The sequence below is a fragment of the Lates calcarifer genome, linkage group LG8 (genome assembly GCF_001640805.2).
Source record: "Lates calcarifer isolate ASB-BC8 linkage group LG8, TLL_Latcal_v3, whole genome shotgun sequence".
Taxonomy (NCBI): Eukaryota; Metazoa; Chordata; class Actinopteri; family Centropomidae; genus Lates; species Lates calcarifer.
Window position 1 is genome coordinate 11,712,259 of NC_066840.1, and position 25,119 is coordinate 11,737,377.

Consider the following 25,119-nt stretch of genomic DNA (forward strand, 5'->3'; position numbering starts at 1 on the left):
GAAAGGCGACTACTCGTACTTGCTGTCCGTGGTAATGAAAGGCATGATCAGGCCAAACCAGTAAAGCACAATGATCAACCTTTTGGTGGGTGAAAGTCAAGTAGAAAAGTGGGAGAGAATGAGTGGGGAGTGAAGGGGAGGGAGATTAGTTCTCAGTACTAACCTCTGGGTGTCACTATAAAATCGGGAAACCATAACCAATGTTTTCCCTCCCCCATGAACCTTTTGTTCGCCGTCTCAGTAAAGCAAAGAAAGCACTTGAATCAAGAACACCAGCCGGTGACACCACGTCTGGACTGACATAAACATATGCTTGTCGAAGTGAGGGGCTACTTTGTGAATACGAGTTGTTAAATGACGATGGGAAAGGATACAAAATATCGAACAAGGGACTGTTCCTGGTTTTCTATTCATGTGGCTCTACTGCTTTTTTGCGGAAAACAGGCTTTTGCTCAGATCAGGTACTCTGTTCCAGAGGAGGTTAAACACGGCACTGTTGTTGGAAATGTTGCGAAGGATCTTGGCCTTGACATCACCTCTTTAACTGATCGACGGTTCCGCGTTGTGTCTGGAAGTAAAGACGCTATTTTTGAAGTGAACCAGAATAATGGGGCACTGTACGTCCATAATCGTATTGACAGAGAGGAGCTCTGTCAAGGCAGCGGTGCATGCCTAATGGAGCTGAAAATCCTTGTTGAAAATCCTTTGGAAATACACTACGTAGTTGTAGAAATTACGGATGTAAATGATCACGCCCCTAGTTTTCCCGAAAAAGCACAAACATTTGAAATAGCAGAACAAACACTGCCAGGAAAGAGATTTCAGTTGCACACTGCTCGTGACCCTGATGCTGGAATTAACTCTATTCGTACATACACTTTAACGTCAAATGAACATTTTGAAGTAAATATCCGTCAAAGTGATGCGGGTAAGATACCATTTTTAGTGCTGAAAAAATCGTTAGACAGAGAACAAAAGAACAAACACACACTACTGGTTACAGCAGTTGATGGAGGTAAACCTCCAAGATCAAGCACACTAAATGTTTTCATTATTGTTCTTGATAGTAATGACAATCGTCCGATATTTGGTCAGGAGATTTACCAAATTGAAATTCAAGAAAACGTTCCAGCTGGCACTTCAATATTTAGAATGAATGCGACCGACCCCGATGAAAGCACGAATGGAGAAATTGAATATAGCCTTGGAAAAACCTTGATGCGTAAAGTATATGACATTTTTGAATTGGACAAAATAACTGGAGAAATCAGGATAAAAGGAGTAGTGGACTACGAAGAAACCGACGTATATGAACTGGACATTGAGGCATCCGATAAAGGAACACCTCCACTGACAGGTGAGTGTAGGGTCATTATCAAAATTCAAGACGTCAACGATAATCCACCGGAAATAGAAGTGACATCTCTGTCAAATACTGCGTCTGAAGATTCGAAGCCTGGCACTGTTATTTCACTACTTAGTGTGCGGGACAAAGACTCTGGTGTTAATGGAAAAATTATTTCACACATAGTCAATGACGTACCTTTTGAATTAAAGCCTTCCTACAAGGAAAATACATATTCAGTTGTCACAAAGGGTTTTTTGGATCGAGAGGCGTTGCCCCAATATGAAATAACAATAAAAGCCATGGACTGTGGCGAGCCTCCCTTATCAACTTTTAAAACTCTGAACATTCAGATATCAGATGTAAATGACAACAGTCCACATTTCGACCAAACCATTTTAGAGTTTTATCTTGCAGAAAATAATGTTGCTGGAAAGTCGATATTTTCTGTAAGGGCAACGGACAATGATTTGAATGACAATGCAGCTATTTCATATCATATTGTTAGAGGAGAAAATGGAAATGACATAACATCTTTCTTAAACATAAATTCAGATAATGGACACATCACCGCACTAAAAAGTTTTGACTTTGAAACACTGAAAACTTTCCAGTTCCAAGTTGTTGCGTCAGATTCTGGAACTCCATCACTAAGTAGCAACGTCACAGTGAACGTGTTCATTCTGGATCAGAACGACAACGCTCCAGTCATCCTGTATCCAGTCAGCTCTAACGGTTCTGCTGAAGGTGTGGAGGAGATTCCCAGCAATGTGAACGCAGGACACTTGGTGACTAAAGTCAGAGCCTATGACGCTGATATAGGATATAACGGCTGGTTACTGTTTTCACTGCAGGAAGTTACTGACCACAGTCTCTTTGGTTTGGACCGCTATACAGGACAGATCAGAACACTTCGCTCATTCACAGAGACAGATGAGACTGAGCATAAACTGGTCATACTGGTCAAAGACAATGGGAACGTTTCACACTCTGCAACAGCTACTGTGATCGTCAAAGTTGTGGAGCCCAAAGAGGCATTTGCAGCTTCTGATGTTAAAAGTGCAGCAAAAGCAGATGAGGAGAATAATGTGACTTTTTACTTGATGATAACTTTGGGCTCAGTTTCAACACTTTTTCTCATCAGTATAATTGTGCTGATTGCAATGCAGTGCTCAAAATCTACAGATTATACGTCAAAATATCTACAAGAGACTAATTATGATGGAACGCTATGTCATAGCATCCAGTACAGGTCTGGAGACAAACGGTACATGTTGGTTGGCCCCAGAATGAGTATAGGATCTACTATAGTCCCAGGAAGCCATGCGAATACATTGGTTATGCCTGACAGGAGGAGAACATCTATAGAGGTAAGACTTTAAAAATTGCAGTGCTTTGTTTACAAGTAAACTTTTCCTATTTGCCTACAGTGGTCTACATACTTAGACTAGCATATGTTCAGTATTTTAAAAAAAATAAATTAAAATGACAATTAACAGAAGAATTTCCAAAAACCAGGAACATCACAGTGTGACGCACCTTGAGCCTTGAGTGTCTGTATCACAGTATTTCAGTTTATTTTACCTGGTTTAAGGTTAGCGCTATTCGTCTGGGTACATACTGTCTGCGAATCAGCATAATAATCTCTAAATTGACTCATTTGTATTGCTTAGTATTCCCTCAGACAATCGTGCTTCTTCCCCCTGTACATATCAATATACTCTCAAAACGATTACGATTACCAGGCATTCCAAATTAATGGAATAAATAATTGTCTCCCATTTAAAAAGAAAAAACTCCTACCTACACATGGTGGTTAAGGAGACCGGCTATGTGAAGAGGGGTGACCGTTGTCCAAGGTGCTGAAAAACACCGGCTGTACTGTTACCAGGAGAAATAGAGATAATAGGTAGATAAAACGTGGTAAATAAATATACTTCTTCAAAACACTTAATTTGTATTTAAATATAGAAGATTTAACTGTTTGGATAATAAGAATAAAATACTGGCAAAACATATAATTATACAAAGGAATATGCTCCCATACAACTTAAAATAGTATAAAATACTGTCCTCTTGGTGTCACTGTAACGTCAACGGGCTTTAAAAGGGGCCGTCCCTCACCTAACAAAGCTTTTGTTTGGTACCTCACAGCAGATGATACAATGATGATGATGTGAGAACGGTAGTCGGATGAGACCGTTTGGTGCTCGGATATATATATTTGGGGGAAAGGCTCCTGCGTGTTCATGCTGTTGGATAACGATGGAGAGCAAAAGACGATCGAGTGACTATTGTTGGTTTGCTTTACATTTGTGTTTGTTGGTGTTTTTCGGAAAGCAGGCTTTGGGTGACTTGAGATACTCTATTCCAGAGGAGGTGAAAGAAGGAACTGTTGTTGGAAATGTTGCCAAGGATCTTGGTCTGGACAAAACGTCCTTGGCTGATCGACGGTTCCGTGTTGTGTCGGGAACTAGGGATACATTTTTCGAGGTAAATCCAGACAGTGGTGCTTTACAGGTCCAAAAGAAAATCGACAGGGAGGAGCTCTGTCACGGTAGTGGTGCCTGCGTAATGGAGCTGAAAATCCTAGTCGAAAACCCTCTGGAAATGCATCATGTCGTGATAGATATTAGTGATGTTAATGATCACTCTCCCAGTTTTTCTGAAAAGGTTCAGACATTTGAAATAGCAGAGCAGTCATCTCCGGGAACGCGATTCGAACTGCATGCGGCCCGTGATCCCGATGCTGGAATGAACTCTATCCGCACATATATATTAACACCAAACGATCACTTTGAAATAGAAATCAGTCAAAGCGATGAAGATAAAATACCATTTTTAGTGCTTAAGAAGTCGTTAGACAGAGAACAAAAGAATCAACACCTGCTATTTTTGACAGCAGTTGATGGGGGGAAACCTCCGAGATCTGGAACGCTAAATGTTTCCGTTACTGTTCTAGATATCAATGATAATCGTCCAACGTTTAGTCAGGATACTTACCAAACAGAGATATATGAAAATGTCTCAGTTGGAACTATTGTTACAAAGGCCAGTGCAAAAGATCCAGACGAAGGGGCAAATGGGGAAATCGAGTACAGCCTCAGCAAAACATTACCACGCAAAGTCTACGAGATATTTGAATTGGATAGTTTAAGCGGACAAATTAAAGTGAGAGGAGAACTGGATTTTGAGGAATCAGAGATTTATAAACTAGAAGTCCAGGCAACTGATAAAGGACAGCCTCCATTAACAGGAAGGTGTAGAGTCATAATAAAGATAAAAGATGTCAATGATAACCCGCCGGAAATAGAAGTCACATCACTGTCAAATAAATTATCAGAAGATTCAAAGCCTGGTACCGTTATCTCACTTATTAGTGTGACGGATAAAGACTCGGGTGTTAATGGGAAAGTTATTTTACGCATAATCGATGACGTACCTTTTGAATTAAAGCCTTCATATAAGGAAAACATATATTCAGTTGTTACTAAGGAACTTTTGGATCGAGAACGGGTGCCACACTATGAAATAATAATAAAAGCCACTGACTGCGGTGAGCCTCCCTTATCAACTTTTAAAGCTCTTAACGTTCATATATCAGATGTAAATGACAACAGTCCACATTTCGACCAAAATCCATTACAGTTTTACCTGTCAGAAAATAATGTTGCTGGAGCGCCAATATTCTCTGTTAGCGCAACGGACATTGATACGAATGAAAATGCAGCAATTTCATATCATATTGTTAGAGGAGGGAGTGAAAATGACGTAACATCTTTCATAAATATCAATTCAGAAAGTGGACAAGTTTCGGTGCTAAAAAGTTTTGACTTTGAAACACTGAAAACTTTTCAGTTACATGTTGTTGCGTCAGACTCTGGAACTCTGTCACTTAGCAGCAACGTCACAGTGAACGTGTTCATTCTGGATCAGAACGACAACGCTCCAGTCATCCTGTATCCAGTCAGCTCTAACGGTTCTGCTGAAGGTGTGGAGGAGATTCCCCGCAATGTGAACGCAGGACATTTGGTGACTAAAGTCAGAGCCTATGACGCTGATATAGGATATAACGGCTGGTTACTGTTTTCACTGCAAGAAGTTACTGACCACAGTCTCTTTGGTTTGGACCGCTATACAGGACAGATCAGAACACTTCGCTCATTCACAGAGACAGATGAGACTGAGCATAAACTGGTCATACTGGTCAAAGACAATGGGAACGTTTCACACTCTGCAACAGCTACTGTGATCGTCAAAGTTGTGGAGCCCAAAGAGGCATTTGCAGCTTCTGATGTTAAAAGTGCAGCAAAAGCAGATGAGGAGAATAATGTGACTTTTTACTTGATGATAACTTTGGGCTCAGTTTCAACACTTTTTCTCATCAGTATCATTGTGCTGATTGCAATGCATTGCTCAAAATCCACAGACTATACTTCTAAATATCTACAAGAGACCAATTATGATGGGACACTGTGTCACAGCATCCAGTACAGATCTGGAGACAAACGGTACATGTTAGTTGGACCAAGAATGAGTATAGGATCTACTATAATCCCGGGCAGCCATGCGAATACATTAGTGCTTCCTGACAGGAGACGACCATCTGAAGAGGTAAGACTTTAATATGTAACAACTGTAGTGGCTTTTCACATTGAGGTTCAAATACTAGTCTTTTCTTATTCAGCATATTCAAATCGTGTTCAGAGTTGTTTGAGGCATATGTTATTGTTTCCTCTATTTGCATAAAAATAGATGTAAGCTTGCTGACGATAGCATTGGACTCAGCTTTCTGCTTCCTTTTGCAAGAGCCGCTGCGTGATACACAATGGCTCTCTTACATAGGTCTATACTCTCCAATGCATTGTGAGCACCACGTGTTATCATATATAGATGATCAAATAGATTATTCTTCCCTCCCTCTCCAAATGAAAAAATAGCAAAATAATAATAATAATGATGAGAATAATAATAATAATAATAATAAAGAGGGTTGACGCCGAATATCTACATGATACATAATTGAAATAAAATTCGAAATACTGTCATTGTTGTGACAGTATTTATCGTCATTGTGCAAAATGTCTCGAAATTAAGGAGACAAAAATGAGGTTAACACATAATCACGTTACGAGTCTGCTTGTCATCGCTATCCATGGTGCTGAAATTCACTGCAAGAATTCGAGCTGGGTACAGTGAGGGGACTACTGTGTTTTTCTTCATTTATATTGCCACTTATGAGTCTTAACTATCATGATTCTTGCTGGGCAAAACATTTAATAAATTCACACTGATTTCGCTTGACTTTTATGTGTGTAGCAGAGAGAGCGAGAGAAAGAGAGAGAGAGAGAGAGAGAGAGAGAGAGAGAGAGAGAGAGAATAAATAGTACGTACATAACTATAAGGACGTTGTAGTCCTGTCCGTGGTATTTAAGTGCTGGTGATCATTATATTTCACACCTGCCTAGTGTGACTTAATGATTCTAAATCGTCTAAAATGTTGTCCTCTTGGTGTCACTGTTACATTATTATTGCTATAAAGTACTTAGTCCCTCCCTTAACCAACCTTTTGTTTGGTACCTTAGAGCAGATGATACATTTCATTTCGGGATGTGAGTCGGATGAGATGGTGTACCCTGTTTTGTAAACATGCTATACTGAACGGGTCGGATATAGTTATTTCATGTGCTGAAGAAACAGACTTCGGTCTGCTTATGCTTGCTGGATAACGATGGGGAGCGAAAGACGATTTAGATCAAAGGAGCATTTGTTTGCTTTTCATTTTTTCTTAATGCTGATTTTCGGAAAGCAGGCTGTGGGTGAATTGAGGTACTCTATTCCAGAGGAGATGAAAGAGGGAACCCTTGTTGGAAATGTAGCCAAGGATCTCGGTCTGGACAAAACAGCTTTGTTGGATCGGCGGTTCCGTGTTGTGTCTGGATTGAAGGAAGCTTTTTTCGAGGTAAATCCGGATAGTGGTGCTTTACAGGTCCAAAAGAAAATCGACAGAGAGGAGCTCTGTCAGGGAGGTGGTGCATGCTTGATGGAGCTGAAAATCCTTGTTGAAAACCCCTTGGAAATACACTATGTAGTTGTGGAAATTACTGATGTAAATGATCACTCTCCCAGTTTTTCTGAAAAGGTTCAGACATTTGAAATAGCAGAACATTCATCTCCGGGAACGCGAATCGAACTGCATGCGGCCCGTGATCCCGATGCTGGAATGAACTCTATCCGCACATATACATTGACGTCAAATGATCACTTTGAAATAGAAATTAGTCAAAACGATGAAGATAAAATACCATTTTTAGTGCTTAAGAAGTCGTTAGACAGAGAACAAAAGAATCAACACTTGCTATTTGTGACAGCAGTTGATGGGGGGAAACCTCCGAGATCTGGAACGCTAAATGTTTCCGTTACTGTTCTAGATATCAATGATAATCGTCCAATGTTTAGTCAGGATATTTACCAAACAGAGATATATGAAAATGTCTCAGTTGGAACTATTGTTACAAAAGTCAGTGCAACAGATCCAGACGAAGGGACAAATGGGGAAATCGAGTACAGCCTCAGCAAAACATTACCACGCAAAGTCTACGAGATATTTGAATTGGATAGTTTAAGCGGACAAATTAAAGTGAGAGGAGAACTGGATTTTGAGGAATCAGAGGTTTATAAACTAGATGTTCAGGCTTCGGACAAGGGAGCACCACCATTAACTAGCAGATGTAGAGTTATTGTGAAGATAAAAGACATCAATGATAATCCACCTGAAATAGAAGTGACATCAGTGTCCAATATAGTGTCTGAAGACTCAAAGCTTGGCACTGTTATTTCACTTATTAGTGTGACAGATAAAGACTCTGGTGTTAATGGAAAAATTATTTCAAGCATAACTGAGGAAGTTCCTTTTGAATTAAAACCGTCTTATAAGGAAAACACATATTCTCTTGTTACTACACGATTTTTGGATCGAGAGGAGGTGTCACATTATATAATAACAATACAAGCCACCGATTGCGGCGAAATGCCCTTGTCCACTTTTAAAACTCTTACCATTCAGATATCAGATGTAAATGACAACAGTCCATGTTTCTCCCAAAATCCATTACAGTTTTACTTGTTAGAAAATAATGTTGCTGGGAAGCCGATATTCTCTGTTAGCGCAACGGACAATGATTTGAATGACAATGCAGCTATTTCCTATCATATTGTGAGAGAAGGGAATGATATAATGTCTTTCCTAAACGTAAATCCTGATAATGGAGATATCACCGCGCTAAAAAGTTTTGACTTTGAAACACTGAAAACTTTCCAGTTCCAAGTTGTTGCATCAGATTCTGGAACTCCGTCATTAAGCAGCAACGTCACAGTGAACGTGTTCATTCTGGATCAGAACGACAACGCTCCAGTCATCCTGTATCCAGTCAGCTCTAACGGTTCTGCTGAAGGTGTGGAGGAGATTCCCCGCAATGTGAACGCAGGACACTTGGTGATTAAAGTCAGAGCCTATGACGCTGATATAGGATATAACGGCTGGTTACTGTTTTCACTGCAGGAAGTTACTGACCACAGTCTCTTTGGTTTGGACCGCTATACAGGACAGATCAGAACACTTCGCTCATTCACAGAGACAGACGAGACTGAGCATAAACTGGTCATACTGGTCAAAGACAATGGGAACGTTTCACTCTCAGCAACAGCTACTGTGATTGTCAAACTTGTGGAGCCCAAAGAGGCTTTTGCAGCTTCTGATGTCAAAAGTGCAGCAAAAGCAGATGAGGATAATACTGTGACTTTCTATCTGATGGTAACTTTGGGCTCAGTGTCAGCACTTTTTCTCATCAGTATCATTGTGCTGATTGCAATGCAGTGCTCAAAATCCACAGACCATACTTCTAAATATCTACAAGAGACAAATTATGATGGGACACTGTGTCACAGCATCCAGTATAGATCTGGCGACAAACGGTACATGCTAGTTGGACCCAGAATGAGTATAGGATCGACTATAGTCCCGGGGAGCCATGCAAATACACTAGTGCTACCTGACAGGAGGAGGACATCTGAAGAGGTAAGCTGGTTTACTTTCAGGTTTGATAGGGATCGTGGCGCACACACTTTTTTGTGATTTAAATATGTATAATTTGGGGGAGAGGCTCAATGGGCTAATCTGAGTGACAATGGCGCTATCCATTGTGCTGAGTTTACTTTTGTTAATGTGTTTGATATAGCCGCGAGCTACAATTTATGCGTCTTAGTGAAATCGACAGTATTATTTTAAAAGAGCCAACCTTCAACTCTGTGATTTTCATGGAGGAACGAACTAAGTGTGAAGTGATCACTTGGTGTCAGTATATTAACAGTAAAGTGTTTGAGGAGAGGCCTTGTCAGAGACAGGGATCCTCCCCTTTGTGGGATGGGTTTTCTCATTTTAGTCTTTTACACTCACACCGAATATTCCGCATGTGCGATTTGGATAACACAGGGGAAACTCTACATTTTATTTTTTGTATATCTATTTCTCACGTGACAAAGGAATCATTATTCTGAATCACTGCGATTCATTTTTATTCGCTAATTATGGAGCAGAAAGGACTCGGAACATCGAGAGAGCAATGGCGGTGGTTCGCTTTCATTGTTTCATTAATTTTGCTGTGGAGCACAGCTTCGGCGCAGATGAGATATTCAATCGCTGAGGAAGTTAAAGAAGGCACCGTTGTTGGGAATATAGCGAAGGACTTGGGGTTAGAGATGAACGCACTGAAAGAGAGAGGTTGTCGTATTGTCGAGGCTTCAACAGAGTCATTTTTCCATGTAAATCAGAATGATGGAATATTGTATGTTGACCGAGTAATTGACCGGGAGTGGGTTTGTGAGCGCAGCAGTGTGTGCTTGATCAACCTAAAAACGGTGCTGGAAAACCCTCTTGAAATTCACTATGTGACTGTAGAGGTGCTGGATGTTAACGACCACTCTCCCAGCTTCTCAGGAAAACAGTCACATCTCGCTATTTCAGAGTCTGCTTTACCGGGTTTGCGCCTTCAGCTACAAGCAGCACAAGACCCTGATGTTGGACAATTTTCGGTCCAAGAGTATAAACTCAGTCCTAATGATCATTTTCGTTTGGAAGTCAAAGATCGTGGAAAAGATGGGAAAATACCGGTATTAGTTTTACTGAAGACACTAGATAGAGAAACTAAGAAAAGTCATACGCTTCTTGTTACAGCTGTTGATGGAGGCAAACCAAGTAAATCTGGAACAGCTGAACTTATCGTTGATGTTTTAGACATCAATGATAATATGCCAGTTTTCAACGAAGAAACGTACACGGTGCGTTTAGAGGAAAATGTTCCTATTGGCACGACAGTTATAAAAGTAAATGCTTCTGATTTAGACGAAGGATCCAATGGTGAGATTATCTATTCATTAGGCAGTAATGTGAATAGCAGAATACGCGAACTCTTTCGAGTAGATCCGAATACAGGTGAAATAACTGTTCAAGATCTGATAGACTTTGAATTAGAGGAAAGCTATGAAATAGATATACAGGCGTCTGATAAAGGATCAGCTCCTTTCAGAACAGACAAAAGTGTGTTGGTTAATATTGTTGATTTGAATGATAACACCCCACATATAGAAGTTACATCATTCTCAAGGGCAATACCAGAGGATGCAAGACTGGGAACCACTGTGGCTTTAATCAGTGTTCTTGATAAAGACTCTGGTCTTAACGGAAAAGTTATTTGCTCATTTAATGAAGATGTGCCTTTCACATTATCACCTTCAACACAGGACAACATGTATTCTATAGTCACGAAATCAAACCTGGATAGAGAAAAGCAATCCATATATGATGTTACAATTGTTGCAAAAGATGCAGGTGTACCATCATTATCTTCTGAAAAAAGTATTACTATTGTTGTATCAGATGTGAATGATAACAATCCAGAGTTTTCAGCGAGCCCTTACACATATTACATTTTTGAGAACAACTCCCCAGGAGCTTCATTGTTTTCTGTGATGGCATCAGACTGCGACGAGGGTGATAATTCTCGCATTTTATATCAGATGTTAAGAGATGGAAAAGATAATACTAAGCTCCACTCATTCAATCTAAACATCAACTCTGAAAATGGGGACATTATGGCGCTAAAAAGTTTTGACTTTGAAACACTGAAAACTTTCCAGTTCCAAGTTGTTGCGTCAGATTCTGGAACTCCGTCACTAAGCAGCAATGTCACAGTGAACGTGTTCATTCTGGATCAGAACGACAACGCTCCAGTCATCCTGTATCCAGTCAGCTCTAACGGTTCTGCTGAGGGTGTGGAGGAGATTCCCCGCAATGTGAACGCAGGACACTTGGTAACTAAAGTCAGAGCCTATGACGCTGATATAGGATATAACGGCTGGTTACTGTTTTCCCTGCAAGAAGTTACTGATCACAGTCTCTTTGGTTTGGACCGCTATACAGGACAGATCAGAACACTTCGCTCATTCACAGAGACAGACGAGGCTGAGCATAAACTGGTCATACTGGTGAAAGACAATGGGAACGTTTCACTCTCAGCAACAGCTACTGTGATTGTCAAAGTTGTGGAGCCCAAAGAGGCTTTTGCGGCTTCGGATGTCAAAAGTGCATCAAAAGATGACGAGGATAATAACGTGACTTTTTATCTAATGATAACTTTGGGCTCGGTTTCAGCTCTTTTTTTCATCAGTATTATTGTGCTGATTGCAATGCAGTGCTCTAAATCCACAGACTATACTTCAAAGTATTTACAAGAGACTAATTATGATGGAACACTGTGCCACAGCATCCAGTACAGATCTGGAGACAAACGGTACATGTTAGTTGGACCCAGAATGAGTATCGGTTCGACAATAGCCCCGGGTAGCAATGCCAATACTCTAGTACTCCCTGACAGGAGGAGGACATCTGGAGAGGTGAGTAAATATCTATATTCTCTATATATACTATCTTAAGTATTAAGTATAACTTTTGCCATTGCCGGATTTTTATTGAACTAACCTTCTCACTGAAAATACATCAACGCATGATATTTAGTGTTGACCAGTTTAAGATGATAAAATGCATTGTCACGCACGTTCACAAGGTGGCAGTACCTTATCATTATAATGCCTGTCAGCCCCTTAGGTAAGTCCGCCCCTACTACGTTCAGTCTGGTTAGGCATCATTTAGGTGGCAGGTTCGGAATAAGCGCACGGTGACTGTTTTTACATTTTGTAAACTACATTTCAAGGAGAGGTGAATATATTTCTTGCTGTGATGGAGACACAAATCTAGGCAAATGGACAATAATGGACGCGTTTGGATTCGTACTTTTACTTCCAAATATGAAACAAAGAGGACGGGATTCATGGCGATCACGATCACCATTGCTCCCCGGCTTGGTGTTGCTTTTATTTTTCAGAGCAGCCTCGGCGCAACTGAGATACTCTATATCTGAAGAACTAGAAGACGGGAGCTTTGTTGGGAACTTAGCTAAGGATTTGGGAATAGACCTGATTGTAATGAAGCAGAGGGGATTTCGTATTATGTCCAGCTCGAGTGAACCTCTTTTTAAGGTAAATGAGAATGACGGTGTCCTTTATGCGAACCACAAAATAGACCGAGAGGAAGTATGCAAAGAGAGCGCTGTGTGTTTAATTAACCTTAAAACTGTTCTCGAAAATCCACTAGAAGTACATTATGTCACCGTGGAAATAACAGACTTAAACGACCACTCTCCCACATTTCCAGAAAAAACAAAGAGGCTAGAGATCTCAGAGTCTGCGTTGCCAGGGGCACGATACCAGCTGCAAAATGCCCATGATCCGGATGGTGGCACAAACTCTGTTCAGCAGTATAAAATCAGTCAGAATGACCATTTCCGTCTAGAGGTTAAAGATCGAGGAAGAGATGGTAAAACTCCAATTTTGCAATTACAGAGACAGCTAGACAGAGAGGCCAAAAGTAGCCATAAATTAATGTTGACGGCAATAGATGGCGGAAATCCCCCTAAAACTGGCACAGTTGAAATATACATAGATGTTTTAGATGTTAATGACAATATGCCAGTATTCACAAAGGACACATATTCAGCAGTGCTACAAGAGAACGCCCCAATTGGTACAACAGTCATCCAAGTTGAAGCAACCGATTTGGACAACGGTACCAACGGGGAAGTGGTTTATTCATTTGGCAGTGATGTTAAAGGCCAAATTCGAGAGCTGTTTGATATCGACTCTGTTACTGGGGAGATTATTGTGAAAGGGCTTGTAGACTTTGAGGAAAAAGACAGCTATGACATAGATATACAGGCCTCTGATAAGGGAAGCATTCCTTTCAGAACAGTTAAAAGTGTTATCATTAAAATTGGAGATACAAACGATAATCCTCCTGAGATAGAAGTGGCATCATTGTCAAGTGCAGTTTCAGAGGACTCTAGACCAGGGACAACTGTAGCGCTTATCAGCATTACCGATTTAGATTCTGGCATGAATGGTAAAATAATTAGCTATGTCGCCGAAGACAGCCCCTTTACATTAACTCCATCAATACAAGATAACATGTTTGCGGTCGTCACTAAATCACTGCTTGACAGGGAACAAGAATCAAGATATGATATTACAATCATCGCTAAAGACGCAGGTGAACCAGCCTTAACATCCGAAAAGACAATAAGCGTTTTTGTGTCAGATATGAATGACAACAGCCCACAGTTTTCACTGACCCCATACACTTTCTACATCACCGAAAATAACCCCCCGGGAGCCTCAGTGTTTTCTTTAAAAGCGTCTGATCGTGACGAGGGAGACAATGCGCTTGTTTCTTATCGTATTCTCAGGAGTGAAAGTTCTGAAAATAAAGTAACATCGTTTCTTAACATTAATCCTGAAAATGGAGACATTTTGGCGCTGAAAAGTTTTGACTTCGAAACACTGAAAACTTTCCAGTTCCAAGTTGTTGCGTCAGATTCTGGAACTCCGTCACTAATCAGCAACGTCACAGTGAATGTGTTCCTTCTGGATCAGAACGACAACGCTCCAGTCATCCTGTATCCAGTCAGCTCTAACGGTTCTGCTGAAGGTGTGGAGGAGATTCCCCGCAATGTGAACGCAGGACACTTGGTAACTAAAATCAGAGCCTATGATGCTGATATAGGATATAACGGCTGGTTACTGTTTTCACTGCAAGAAGTTACTGACCACAGTCTCTTTGGTTTGGACCGCTACACAGGACAGATCAGAACACTTCGCTCATTCACAGAGACAGACGAGGCTGAGCATAAACTGGTCATACTGGTCAAAGACAATGGGAACGTTTCACTCTCTGCAACAGCTACTGTCATTGTCAGAATTGTGGAACCCAAAGAGGCTTTTGCAGCCTCTGATGTTAAAAGTTCCACCAAAGTCGAGGTGGAAAATAATGTGACTTTCTATCTGATGATAACACTGGGCTCAGTTTCAACACTTTTTCTCATCAGTATAATTGTGCTGATTGCAATGCAGTGCTCAAAAACCACAGCAGACTATACTTCAAAGTATCTACAGGAGACAAATTATGATGGGACACTGTGTCACAGCATCCAGTACAGATCTGGCGACAAACGGTACATGTTAGTTGCACCCAGAATGAGTATAGGATCTACTATAGTTCCGGGCAGCCATGCAAATACACTAGTGCTTCCTGACAGGAGGAGAGCATCTGAAGAGGTAAGAGCAATAGTTTGACTCTCTCTCTCTCTCCTGTAACGCTTTATAACGTATAACTTTTATTTATTTCCAGATTTATACGTTTTAATTTATGCACATGTTCTCAAGTTTGAGGCTTGTGTATCTATCACTAATGCAGTATGTTTTGTGGTTTTACCCTTTGATGAAGCCAACTTGTTTTTGCAGTTTTGTTAAAACGCTGACACTAAATCAATATCCGCGAGACAATGGCTTATAGGTACAGACAATTTGCATGTATCAATGAGGTTTGCTAGGAAATTTCAATATCGAGAAGATACGGATGCAAACTCATTAGTAATATACACGCTATTAAGGTGAGTAGCTGTGCTTTAACTAGTTGTGTCACAGCTTCGGATGTCTGATGCGCACTAGGCTGACAGATGGTTGGATATTTTGTTCTCTTTATTTAACTTCCTGCTAAATTAAATAACATTTGTACCAAAAAATGTATATTTTTACAACCACAATCTCATCCATCTTTTTGTGGCCTACGTTGGAAAATACGATGGTGGTTTAATGGAGTTGTCGCTGTCCATGGTCCTGAACCAGTCTTGGTGCACTTGCACTGCAGTATGTTTCTCTGATCACTTGGTGTCGGTATAATGACAAATAATGCTTCCACACATTTTCGTCATACCCGCTAGACCCATCCCCGTCCCCTCAAACTACCACTGACAGAGCGTTTCACGATCTACCGGCTTGGGCACACAGTTTATGTTAAAATAAATCTCATACTCTGTTGGAGAGTGGTTGTATTATGATAGCAAATGCGACGGGAGAATCTTACGTCAGTGTACGAGTATAGCTCTTTATCTGCTTTTATTTTAAATGTTTCATCCTCACATCATGGAACAAAGAGGACGCCAGACGTGGAGGGAACGGACAGAGTGGGTTGCCTACCTGATGGTTTTGATTACGTTTTGGAGCAGAACTTCAGCACAAGTCCGATATTCTATCGCTGAGGAGGTGAGAGAAGGAACTGTTGTTGGAAATATTGCGAAGGATTTAGGTCTGGATAAGAGCACACTGGAAGAGAGGGGATACCGTATAGTATACAGCTCGACAGAGCCTCCTTTCAGAGTGAATCAGGACGACGGTATCTTATATGTGAATCGGAAAATTGACAGAGAGAATGTGTGCGAACGAAGCAAGGTTTGTGTAATTGATTTAAAAACCGTGTTAGAAAATCCACTGGAGATCCACTATGTATCAGTGGAGATTCTGGATGTAAACGACCACGCACCAAGTTTCCCTGAAAATGAAAAGATGTTAGAGATTTCTGAATCTGCTTTGCCAGGAGCAAGATTTCAGTTACAAGCTGCGCGTGACGCTGATAGTGGTTCATTATCTGTTCAGCAGTATAAGTTGAGTCATAATGAACATTTTCGTTTGGAGGTGAAAGATCGTGGTGAGGACCGTAAAATACCTAGTTTAGTTCTTCAAAAGCCACTTGATAGGGAATCCGTCAAGACCCATGTGTTACTTCTGACAGCCACTGATGGAGGTAAACCTCCAAAGTCGGGTAATATGACAATAATTGTTGATGTTTCTGATGTTAATGATAACCCCCCAGTTTTCACCCAAGATTCCTATCATGTAGAGATAAAGGAAAATTCTCCTTTTGGCACGACGGTTATTCGCGTAAATGCAACAGATATGGATGATGGTTCAAATGGTGAAGTTGTATATTCATTTGGTAGTGATGTGGATGCAGGCGTACGTGCCCGTTTTGATTTAAATCCAGTCACTGGAATCATTACTGTAGCAGGGGCCATAGATTTTGAAGAGAGCGGAAGATATGAAATTGATATCCAGGCATCAGATAAAGGAGCAGCTACGATGACAACAGACAAAACCGTCATTATACATATTGTTGATGTAAACGACAATGCACCAGAGATTGAGGTGACATCTTTTTCACGTGCGCTCCCGGAAGATTCAAAACCGGGAACAACAGTAGCGCTGATTAGTGTGAAAGACTCAGATTCTGGTCTCAATGGAAAAGTGATGTGCCACATAAGCCATGGTCTTCCTTTTCTTCTTACACCATCTTTACAAATAAACATGTATTCTCTGGTAACCAAAGTGCTTTTGGATCGAGAGCAGCAATCACAATATGATGTAACAATTGTCGCTCAAGACGCAGGCGAAGCATCCTTATCATCAGAAAAAAACATAAAAATTGTTGTGTCAGACGTGAATGACAACAGCCCACAGTTTTCTCAGAACCCATATACTTTCTACATAACTGAGAATAACAACCCAGGAGCGTCTATTTTATCGGTGACAGCCTGTGATGATGACGAGGGAAGTAATGCTCTTATTTCATATCATATTCTAAGGGGCGGGGGAGGAGAAAACCTGCTAACCTCTTTCCTTAATATAAACTCTGAAAATGGGGACATTATAGCGCTAAAAAGTTTTGACTTTGAAACACTGAAAACTTTCCAGTTCCACGTTGTTGCGTCAGATTCTGGAACTCCATCGCTTAGCAACAACGTCACAGTGAATGTGTTCATTCTGGATCAGAACGACAACGCTCCAGTCATCCTGTATCCAGTCAGCTCTAACGGTTCTGCTGAAGGTGTGGAGGAGATTCCCCGCAATGTGAACGTAGGACACTTGGTAACTAAAGTCAGAGCCTATGACGCTGATATAGGATATAACGGCTGGTTACTGTTTTCACTGCAGGAAGTTACTGACCACAGTCTCTTTGGTTTGGACCGCTATACAGGACAGATCAGAACACTTCGCTCATTCACAGAGACAGACGAGGCTGAGCATAAACTGGTCATACTGGTCAAAGACAATGGGAACGTTTCACTCTCAGCAACAGCTACTGTGGTTGTCAAACTTGTGGAGCCCAAAGAGGCTTTTGCAGCTTCTGATGTTAAAACTGCAAAAAAGGATGAGGAGGGGAGTGATGTGACTTTTTACCTGATGATAACTTTGGGCTCAGTTTCAGCACTTTTTCTCATCAGTATCATTGTGTTGATTGCAATGCAGTGCTCTAAATCCACAGACTATACTTCAAAGTATCTACAAGAGACTAATTATGATGGAACACTGTGCCACAGCATCCAGTACAGATCTGGAGACAAACGGTACATGTTAGTTGGACCCAGAATGAGTATCGGTTCGACAATAGTCCCGGGCAGCCATGCGAATACACTAGTGCTCCCTGACAGAAGACGAGCATCTGAAGAGGTAAGATTATTTCGGCACTACCTGGTTGTGACGCATATGCTTTATGGAGGGTGAAATGTAAAGCGCGTTTTAAGTAAAGGGTTAATTAATTTGACATTTTTACTCATTGACTGAAGTAGTTTACTTTCACTGTCCTTGGTGCTGATTTTCCACACAAAAATGTCACATATACTTTTCATAAACAACTCCTAAGTTTAAGACTGATATTTTTGAATGCTTTTATTTAAACATTTCTGGCATGTTTAAAACATTTAGTGTTAATGTTTTGTGATTCTGCATTCAGATGTTACAATATTCAGATTTTTCGATTTGTACATTAAATCGGCTTCTTGGTTTTTTGGTCATGGTGAGTTTGCTATGGGGTTTTTGTACCCATATTTTTTAAAATGGTAGTCACATTATAAGTAGTACTACAATGTACTGCCTGCAGTGATCCCCGGTGTTGAAAGTTGTTTAAAGTGTTTAAGTAACAAACAAAAAGACCACGGCTATGTGTGAAATCCTTTCCTCCCTGTCAAAAAGTCGAGGAAGATCTGTTTTGATCAGTTGACATTAATGTGGGAATACATCGCCTCTGTGTAAGACAATCTTATACTTGTTAAAACACTACTGCAATCTGTGTAAATAACCATTTCAACGCTTGGTGTCAGTGTAGTTCAGTGACTCTGTGCATCTGGCAGCAATTTACGTCACCAGCTTTATTTGAACCAAGCCCTTGTATTTGTCTAGAACGGCATACTTGAGCGTAAGAACACGATTGCCATCAACGAGTGTTTTTTTATTTTCCGTTTTTGTACAGAAAAAAATCTGATGTAAGGCATAGTTCACGACCCTGACGCACTAACTCTTTCTAATAACAGGACGTATTTTAATGGACTATTCTCTATAATCTTTGAGTCATGGAACAAAGAGGAGGATACAAAGCATGGGGGGAACGACAATGCTGGTTTGTCTTCATGATTGTTTTGGATGTTTTATGGAGCGGAGCTTTTGCACAGATCAGATATTCGATATCAGAGGAGGTTCAAGATGGAACCGTCGTCGGGAATATTGCTAAGGATTTGGGACTAGATAAAAGCGCACTCATAGACAGAAGATATCGCATTGTGTCAGGCTCAACTGAACCTGTGTTTCAGGTGAATCAAAACGATGGTATCCTGTTTGTGAAAAGAAGAATAGACAGGGAGGAGGTGTGCGAACGCACCAGCCCATGTTTGATCCAACTGAAAACCGTGCTAGAAAACCCGCTGGAGATTCACTATGTGGCAGTGGAAATACTTGATATAAATGATCACTCTCCCGTTTTTCCAGAGAAAGAGAAAAGGCTGGAGATTTCCGAGTCTGCTCTAGCAGGAGCGAGATTTCAGCTACAAGCTGCGCGTGACCCCGATGTAGGCCAGTTCTCCATTCAGCAATATAAACTCAGCCACAACGACTATTTTAGAGTAGAAGTAAAGGATAGAGGTGAAGACCGTAAAGTGCCATTTTTAGTTCTGCAGAAGCAGTTGGATAGAGAAACAGCTGGGAAACATAAGTTACGTCTAACAGCCGTTGATGGAGGAAAACCGGCGAAGTCTGGTGATATAGAAATAACTGTGGATGTACTTGATGTTAATGACAACTCGCCCGTGTACACTAAAGAGTTGTATTCTGCCACAGTTAAAGAAAACGTTCCTGTTGGTACTGTAATAATTCAGGTAAATGCCACTGATTTGGACCAGGGTGCAAACGGCGAAATAATATATTCATTTGGTAACGAAGTTGATCCAAAATTAATGGATCTCTTTGGTATTGATCCAAACACTGGCGAAATTCAAGTAACAGGGCTGATAGATTTCGAGAAAAGCAAAAGTTATGAAATTGATATAAAAGCATCTGATAAGGGACAGGTTCCTCTAACAACTGACAAAAGTGTTATAATAACTGTTACTGATGTTAACGACAATGCTCCTGAGATAGAAGTGACATCATTTTCTAGCTCTATCAAGGAGGATTCAAAAATAGGAACTACAGTGGCCCTTATTAGTGTCAGTGATTTAGACTCTGGAATCAATGGTAAAGTAATTTGCGCAATCAAAGAAGATGTTCCTTTTACTTTATCACCGTCGGTACAAGATAACATGTACGCTGTTATAACCAGGTCGCAATTGGACAGGGAAATAGTGTCTCAATATGATGTCACAATTGTTGCGAAAGATACAGGTGACCCTTTCTTTTTAAGTGAAAAAACCATAAGCGTCGTTGTATCAGATGTGAATGACAACAGTCCGGAATTTTCATTAAGCCCCTATACATTCTATATCACTGAGAATAACAGTCCCGGGGCCTCGATATTTTCAGTAAAAGCCTCTGATCGTGATGAAAGTGATAATGCCCTTATTTCATACCGTATTTTGAGAGATGTAAGCGGAGATAAATTATCTTCGTTTTTAAACATCAACTCTGAAAACGGAGACATTCTGGCGCTGAAAAGTTTTGACTTTGAAACACTGAAAACTTTCAAATTCCAAGTTGTTGCATCAGATTCTGGAACTCCGTCACTAAACAGTAACGTCACAGTGAACGTGTTCATTCTGGATCAGAACGACAACGCTCCAGTCATCCTGTATCCAGTCACCTCTAACGGTTCTGCTGAAGGTGTGGAGGAGATTCCCCGCAATGTGAACGTAGGACACTTGGTGACTAAAGTCAGAGCCTATGACGCTGATATAGGATATAACGGCTGGTTACTGTTTTCACTGCAGGAAGTTACTGACCACAGTCTCTTTGGTTTGGACCGCTATACAGGACAGATCAGAACACTTCGCTCATTCACAGAGACAGACGAGGCTGAGCATAAACTGGTTATACTGGTCAAAGACAATGGGAACGTTTCACTCTCTGCAACAGCTACGGTGATTGTCAAAGTTGTGGAGCCCAAAGAGGCTTTTGCAGCTTCTGATGTTAAAAATTCAGCAAAAGACGATGAGGAGAATAATGTGACTTTTTATCTGATGATAACTTTGGGCTCAGTTTCAGCACTTTTTCTCATCAGTATCATTGTGCTGATTGTAATGCAGTGCTCAAAATCTACAGACTATAATTCAAAGTATCTACAGGAAACTAATTATGATGGGACACTGTGTCACAGCATCCAGTATAGATCTGGAGACAAACGGTACATGTTAGTTGGACCCAGAATGAGTATAGGATCTACTATAGTCCCAGGAAGCCATGCGAATACACTAGTGCTCCCTGACAGGAGGAGGACATCTGAGGCGGTAAGATTATTTAAATGCCTTTAAGTGTTAAATAGTACTTTATTTCATCATGTTCGTGGTCTTTGAACACTTGCATTACATCTTTTAGAACAATTCTTACTTTATGACAGGTCTGATATCCTACAACGACGGTCTTTTGCGTTGATTTCGTATCTTCTCTAATTGTAAAGAATTAGAATGCTCTTCAATCAGTAGAATCACAAGTAGGGTATGTCGGTGTGAAAAGCCTGCTCTGGACAACTCAGCGCCACTGAACCAGAAAAGATGTCAAAATGCTTTAAACTAAATGGTTTACTGAACTGCAACACATTGCGAGCGCTGTCATTGGTGCTGAAAATGTTTGGCTTCGTTTTCTGACGCTAAAATAGTTATCACAATGTCTTTATTCACAGGATAATAATCATACGAAGGATGTTCACTCGTGGTATATACAATCATCAAACTATGTTTTGTTTGTTGTATCATTTTTGAAAGAATTTTTGTGTTTCCTTGTTTTCACACTTTGCTCAGAGGTGCGCATTGGCTAAAAACACTCTATCCGTGACCTAATGTGGCTTTTGCAGTACCAATTACTGCAATGAGAAATAAGGACGCATGGTGTCAGTGTAATTTAAAAAGTCAGTAGTACACGAGCTTGTCGGCATTGCTATTTGGTTCCACCTACGGACAATATTCTCACCTCGGTACTGAAAGGATCGCGTATGTGTTTGTTCTGTGTAAATGGACGATTTGCCTAATTTTCTGCAAAAAAAGCGATCGAGTGTTTACACATAGGAAAGTGTTGGATTCAGATTTTTTCAACGCAGTTACTGTCTTTGCAATGAATTACTGATGATTTCGGGTTTGACCATGGAACAAAGAAGAGGCGAGCCAGGGAGAATGCGGGGATGTTTGGCTGGCTGCGGGGTTGCTGTGCTTTTGTGGAGTGTGGCCTCAGCGCAATTAAGATATTCAATCTCTGAGGAGGTTAACGAAGGAACTGTGGTTGGAAATGTCGCAAAAGATCTGGGATTAGATAAAGGGACACTGAAAGAGAGGAAGTATCGGACTGTTTCCAGTAATGCGGATCCTCTTTTCCATGTAAATCAGAACGATGGAATCCTGTACGTGAGCCGAAAGATTGACAGAGAAGAGGTGTGCGCGCAGAGCAGTATGTGTTTAATAAATCTAAAAACTGTACTAGAAAGCCCACTGGAAGTCCACTATGTGGGAGTGGAAGTTCTGGATATAAATGATCACTCCCCCACTTTCCAAGAGGAAAAGACAACACTGGAAATTTCAGAGTCCGTGTTGCCTGGAGCACGCTTTCAGCTAAAAGCCTCACGAGATCCAGACAGCGGTCATTTTTCCATACAACAATATAAACTAAGCCACAACGATCACTTCCGTTTGGAAGTCAAGGATAAAGGAGAAGATGGTAAAATACCAATATTAGTAATTCAAAAATCTTTAGACAGGGAAACTGCCGCAAACCACTCATTAATACTGACGGCCCTGGATGGAGGTAAACCTCCAAAATCTGGCAAAATGAATATTCTAGTAAATGTTTTAGATGTCAATGATAACACTCCTGTTTTCTCGAAGGATGTTTATTCTGTGATGCTCGATGAAAACGCTCCAGTAGGCACCACCGTCACGCAACTGAATGCAACTGATTTAGATGAAGGACCAAATGGAGATGTGATGTACTCATTAAGCAAGAGCATGAATCAAAACATATTGAAACTATTTGATATCAACCCATTAACAGGTGAGATAACTGTGAAAGGTTTAATAGACTATGAGGAGAAGAACAGATATGAAATTGAAATACAGGCGTCAGATAAAGGTCTCGCTCCTCTAACAACAGAAAAAAGCGTAATTATCAAAATACTTGACGTGAATGACAACGCACCGGAGATTGAGGTTACCTCATTTTCCAGTTCCATCCCTGAAGACTCCAGACCTGGAACTACAGTTGCCCTTATCAGTGTAAATGATTTGGACTCTGGTCTTAATGGAAAAGTTATTTGTTCCACAGGTGACGATGTTCCTTTTACGTTATCGCCATCCTTACAAGATAAAATGTATTCATTAGTGACAAAATCCCCTCTGGATAGAGAGAAACAATCACAATATGACCTGACAATAACTGCAAAAGACGCTGGTCAACCGCCATTATCATCTGAAAAGACAATAAATGTCGTGGTGTCCGATGTGAATGACAACAGCCCAGAGTTTTCACTCAGCCCCTATACTTTCTATGTCACCGAAACTAATGAGCCAGGTGCCTCCGTGTTTTCTGTGAAAGCTTTTGATCGTGATGAGAATGAGAATGCACGTATATCCTATCATATTCTCAGAGATGGAAGCGAAGATAGTAAAGTGGCTTCCTTTTTAAACATCAACTCTGAAAATGGGGATATTATGGCGCTGAAAAGTTTTGATTTTGAAACACTGAAAACTTTCCAGTTCCACGTTGTTGCGTCAGATTCTGGAACTCCACCATTAAGCAGCAATGTCACAGTGAATGTGTTCATTCTGGATCAGAACGACAACGCTCCAGTCATCCTGTATCCAGTCAGCTCTAACGGTTCTGCTGAAGGTGTGGAGGAGATTCCCCGCAATGTGAACGCAGGACACTTGGTGACTAAAGTCAGAGCCTATGACGCTGATATAGGATATAACGGCTGGTTATTGTTTTCACTGCAGGAAGTTACTGACCACAGTCTCTTTGGTTTGGACCGCTATACAGGACAGATCAGGACACTTCGCTCATTCACAGAGACAGACGAGGCTGAGCATAAACTGGTCATACTGGTCAAAGACAATGGGAACGTTTCACTCTCTGCAACAGCTACTGTCATTGTCAAACTTGTGGAGCCCAAAGAGGCTTTTGCGGCTTCTGATGTTAAAAGTTCAGCAAAAGCAGATGAGGAGAATAATGTGACTTTTTATCTGATGATAACTCTGGGGTCAGTTTCAGCACTTTTTCTCATCAGTATCATTGTGTTGATTGCAATGCAGTGCTCAAAATCCACAGACTATACTTCTAAATATCTACAAGAGACTAATTATGATGGGACACTGTGTCACAGCATCCAGTACAGATCTGGAGACAAAAGGTACATGTTAGTTGGACCCAGAACGAGTATTGGATCTACTATAGTCCCAGGCAGCCATGCGAATACACTAGTACTACCTGACAGGAGACGGGCATCTGAGGAGGTAAGGGAAATTTAAACAAGCGTAATGTTTAAGCATTGGTTGTTAACATATGTGTTTGTTTGTTTCAACAACTACTTGAAGGTATTGATCACTATATATTTCAGGTAACTTACATGTTTTTGTTAACATGAGGCAAACTTTCAACACTAGTGATTTCTTTCCCCCAGATACTGTTAAAATTAACATATCTGTGAAGTTAATGCTGCCGGAATTCTAGGTTTCATACTATAGATTGGAATTTGGAAGTCCTTAGTAGGAAGTACTTCATTTCCCTGAGGGAGTCATCCCAAAGGGATCAATAAAGTCTAGTCTAAGTCCTATGTTCTCGTCCCGTCTCCATAAGCAAAGTGAAAATAT

General features: G+C 40.7%; 2 protein-coding genes across 13 annotated transcripts in view; both read left to right on the forward strand.

The window, feature by feature from the left end:
* The window catches only part of LOC108899128 (protocadherin alpha-C2), a 166,933-nt gene that overhangs the window by 20,170 nt on the left and 121,644 nt on the right, over positions 1 to 25,119 (forward strand). Inside the window, exon 1 of one of the 12 annotated variants that reach the window (XM_051072319.1) lies at positions 115 to 2,715. The exons of 5 other annotated variants lie outside the window; for them this stretch is intronic. In XM_051072319.1, coding sequence (XP_050928276.1) covers positions 355 to 2,715 — 2,361 coding nt within the window. In that variant the 5' untranslated portion in view covers positions 115 to 354. Of the gene's footprint in view, positions 1 to 114; positions 2,716 to 3,404; positions 5,960 to 9,763; positions 12,296 to 12,452; positions 15,068 to 15,739; positions 18,296 to 18,983; positions 21,556 to 22,231; positions 24,763 to 25,119 lie in introns of those variants that run through there. 6 more of the 12 variants (XM_051072297.1, XM_051072318.1, XM_051072299.1 and 3 more) reach the window with 6 other exon arrangements.
* Positions 6,605 to 9,634, forward strand: LOC108899139 (protocadherin alpha-8-like). The gene has a single exon (XM_018699419.2). The coding sequence runs from the start codon at positions 7,077 to 7,079 to the stop codon at positions 9,477 to 9,479; it is 2,403 nt and encodes an 800-aa protein (XP_018554935.1). The 5' UTR covers positions 6,605 to 7,076; the 3' UTR covers positions 9,480 to 9,634.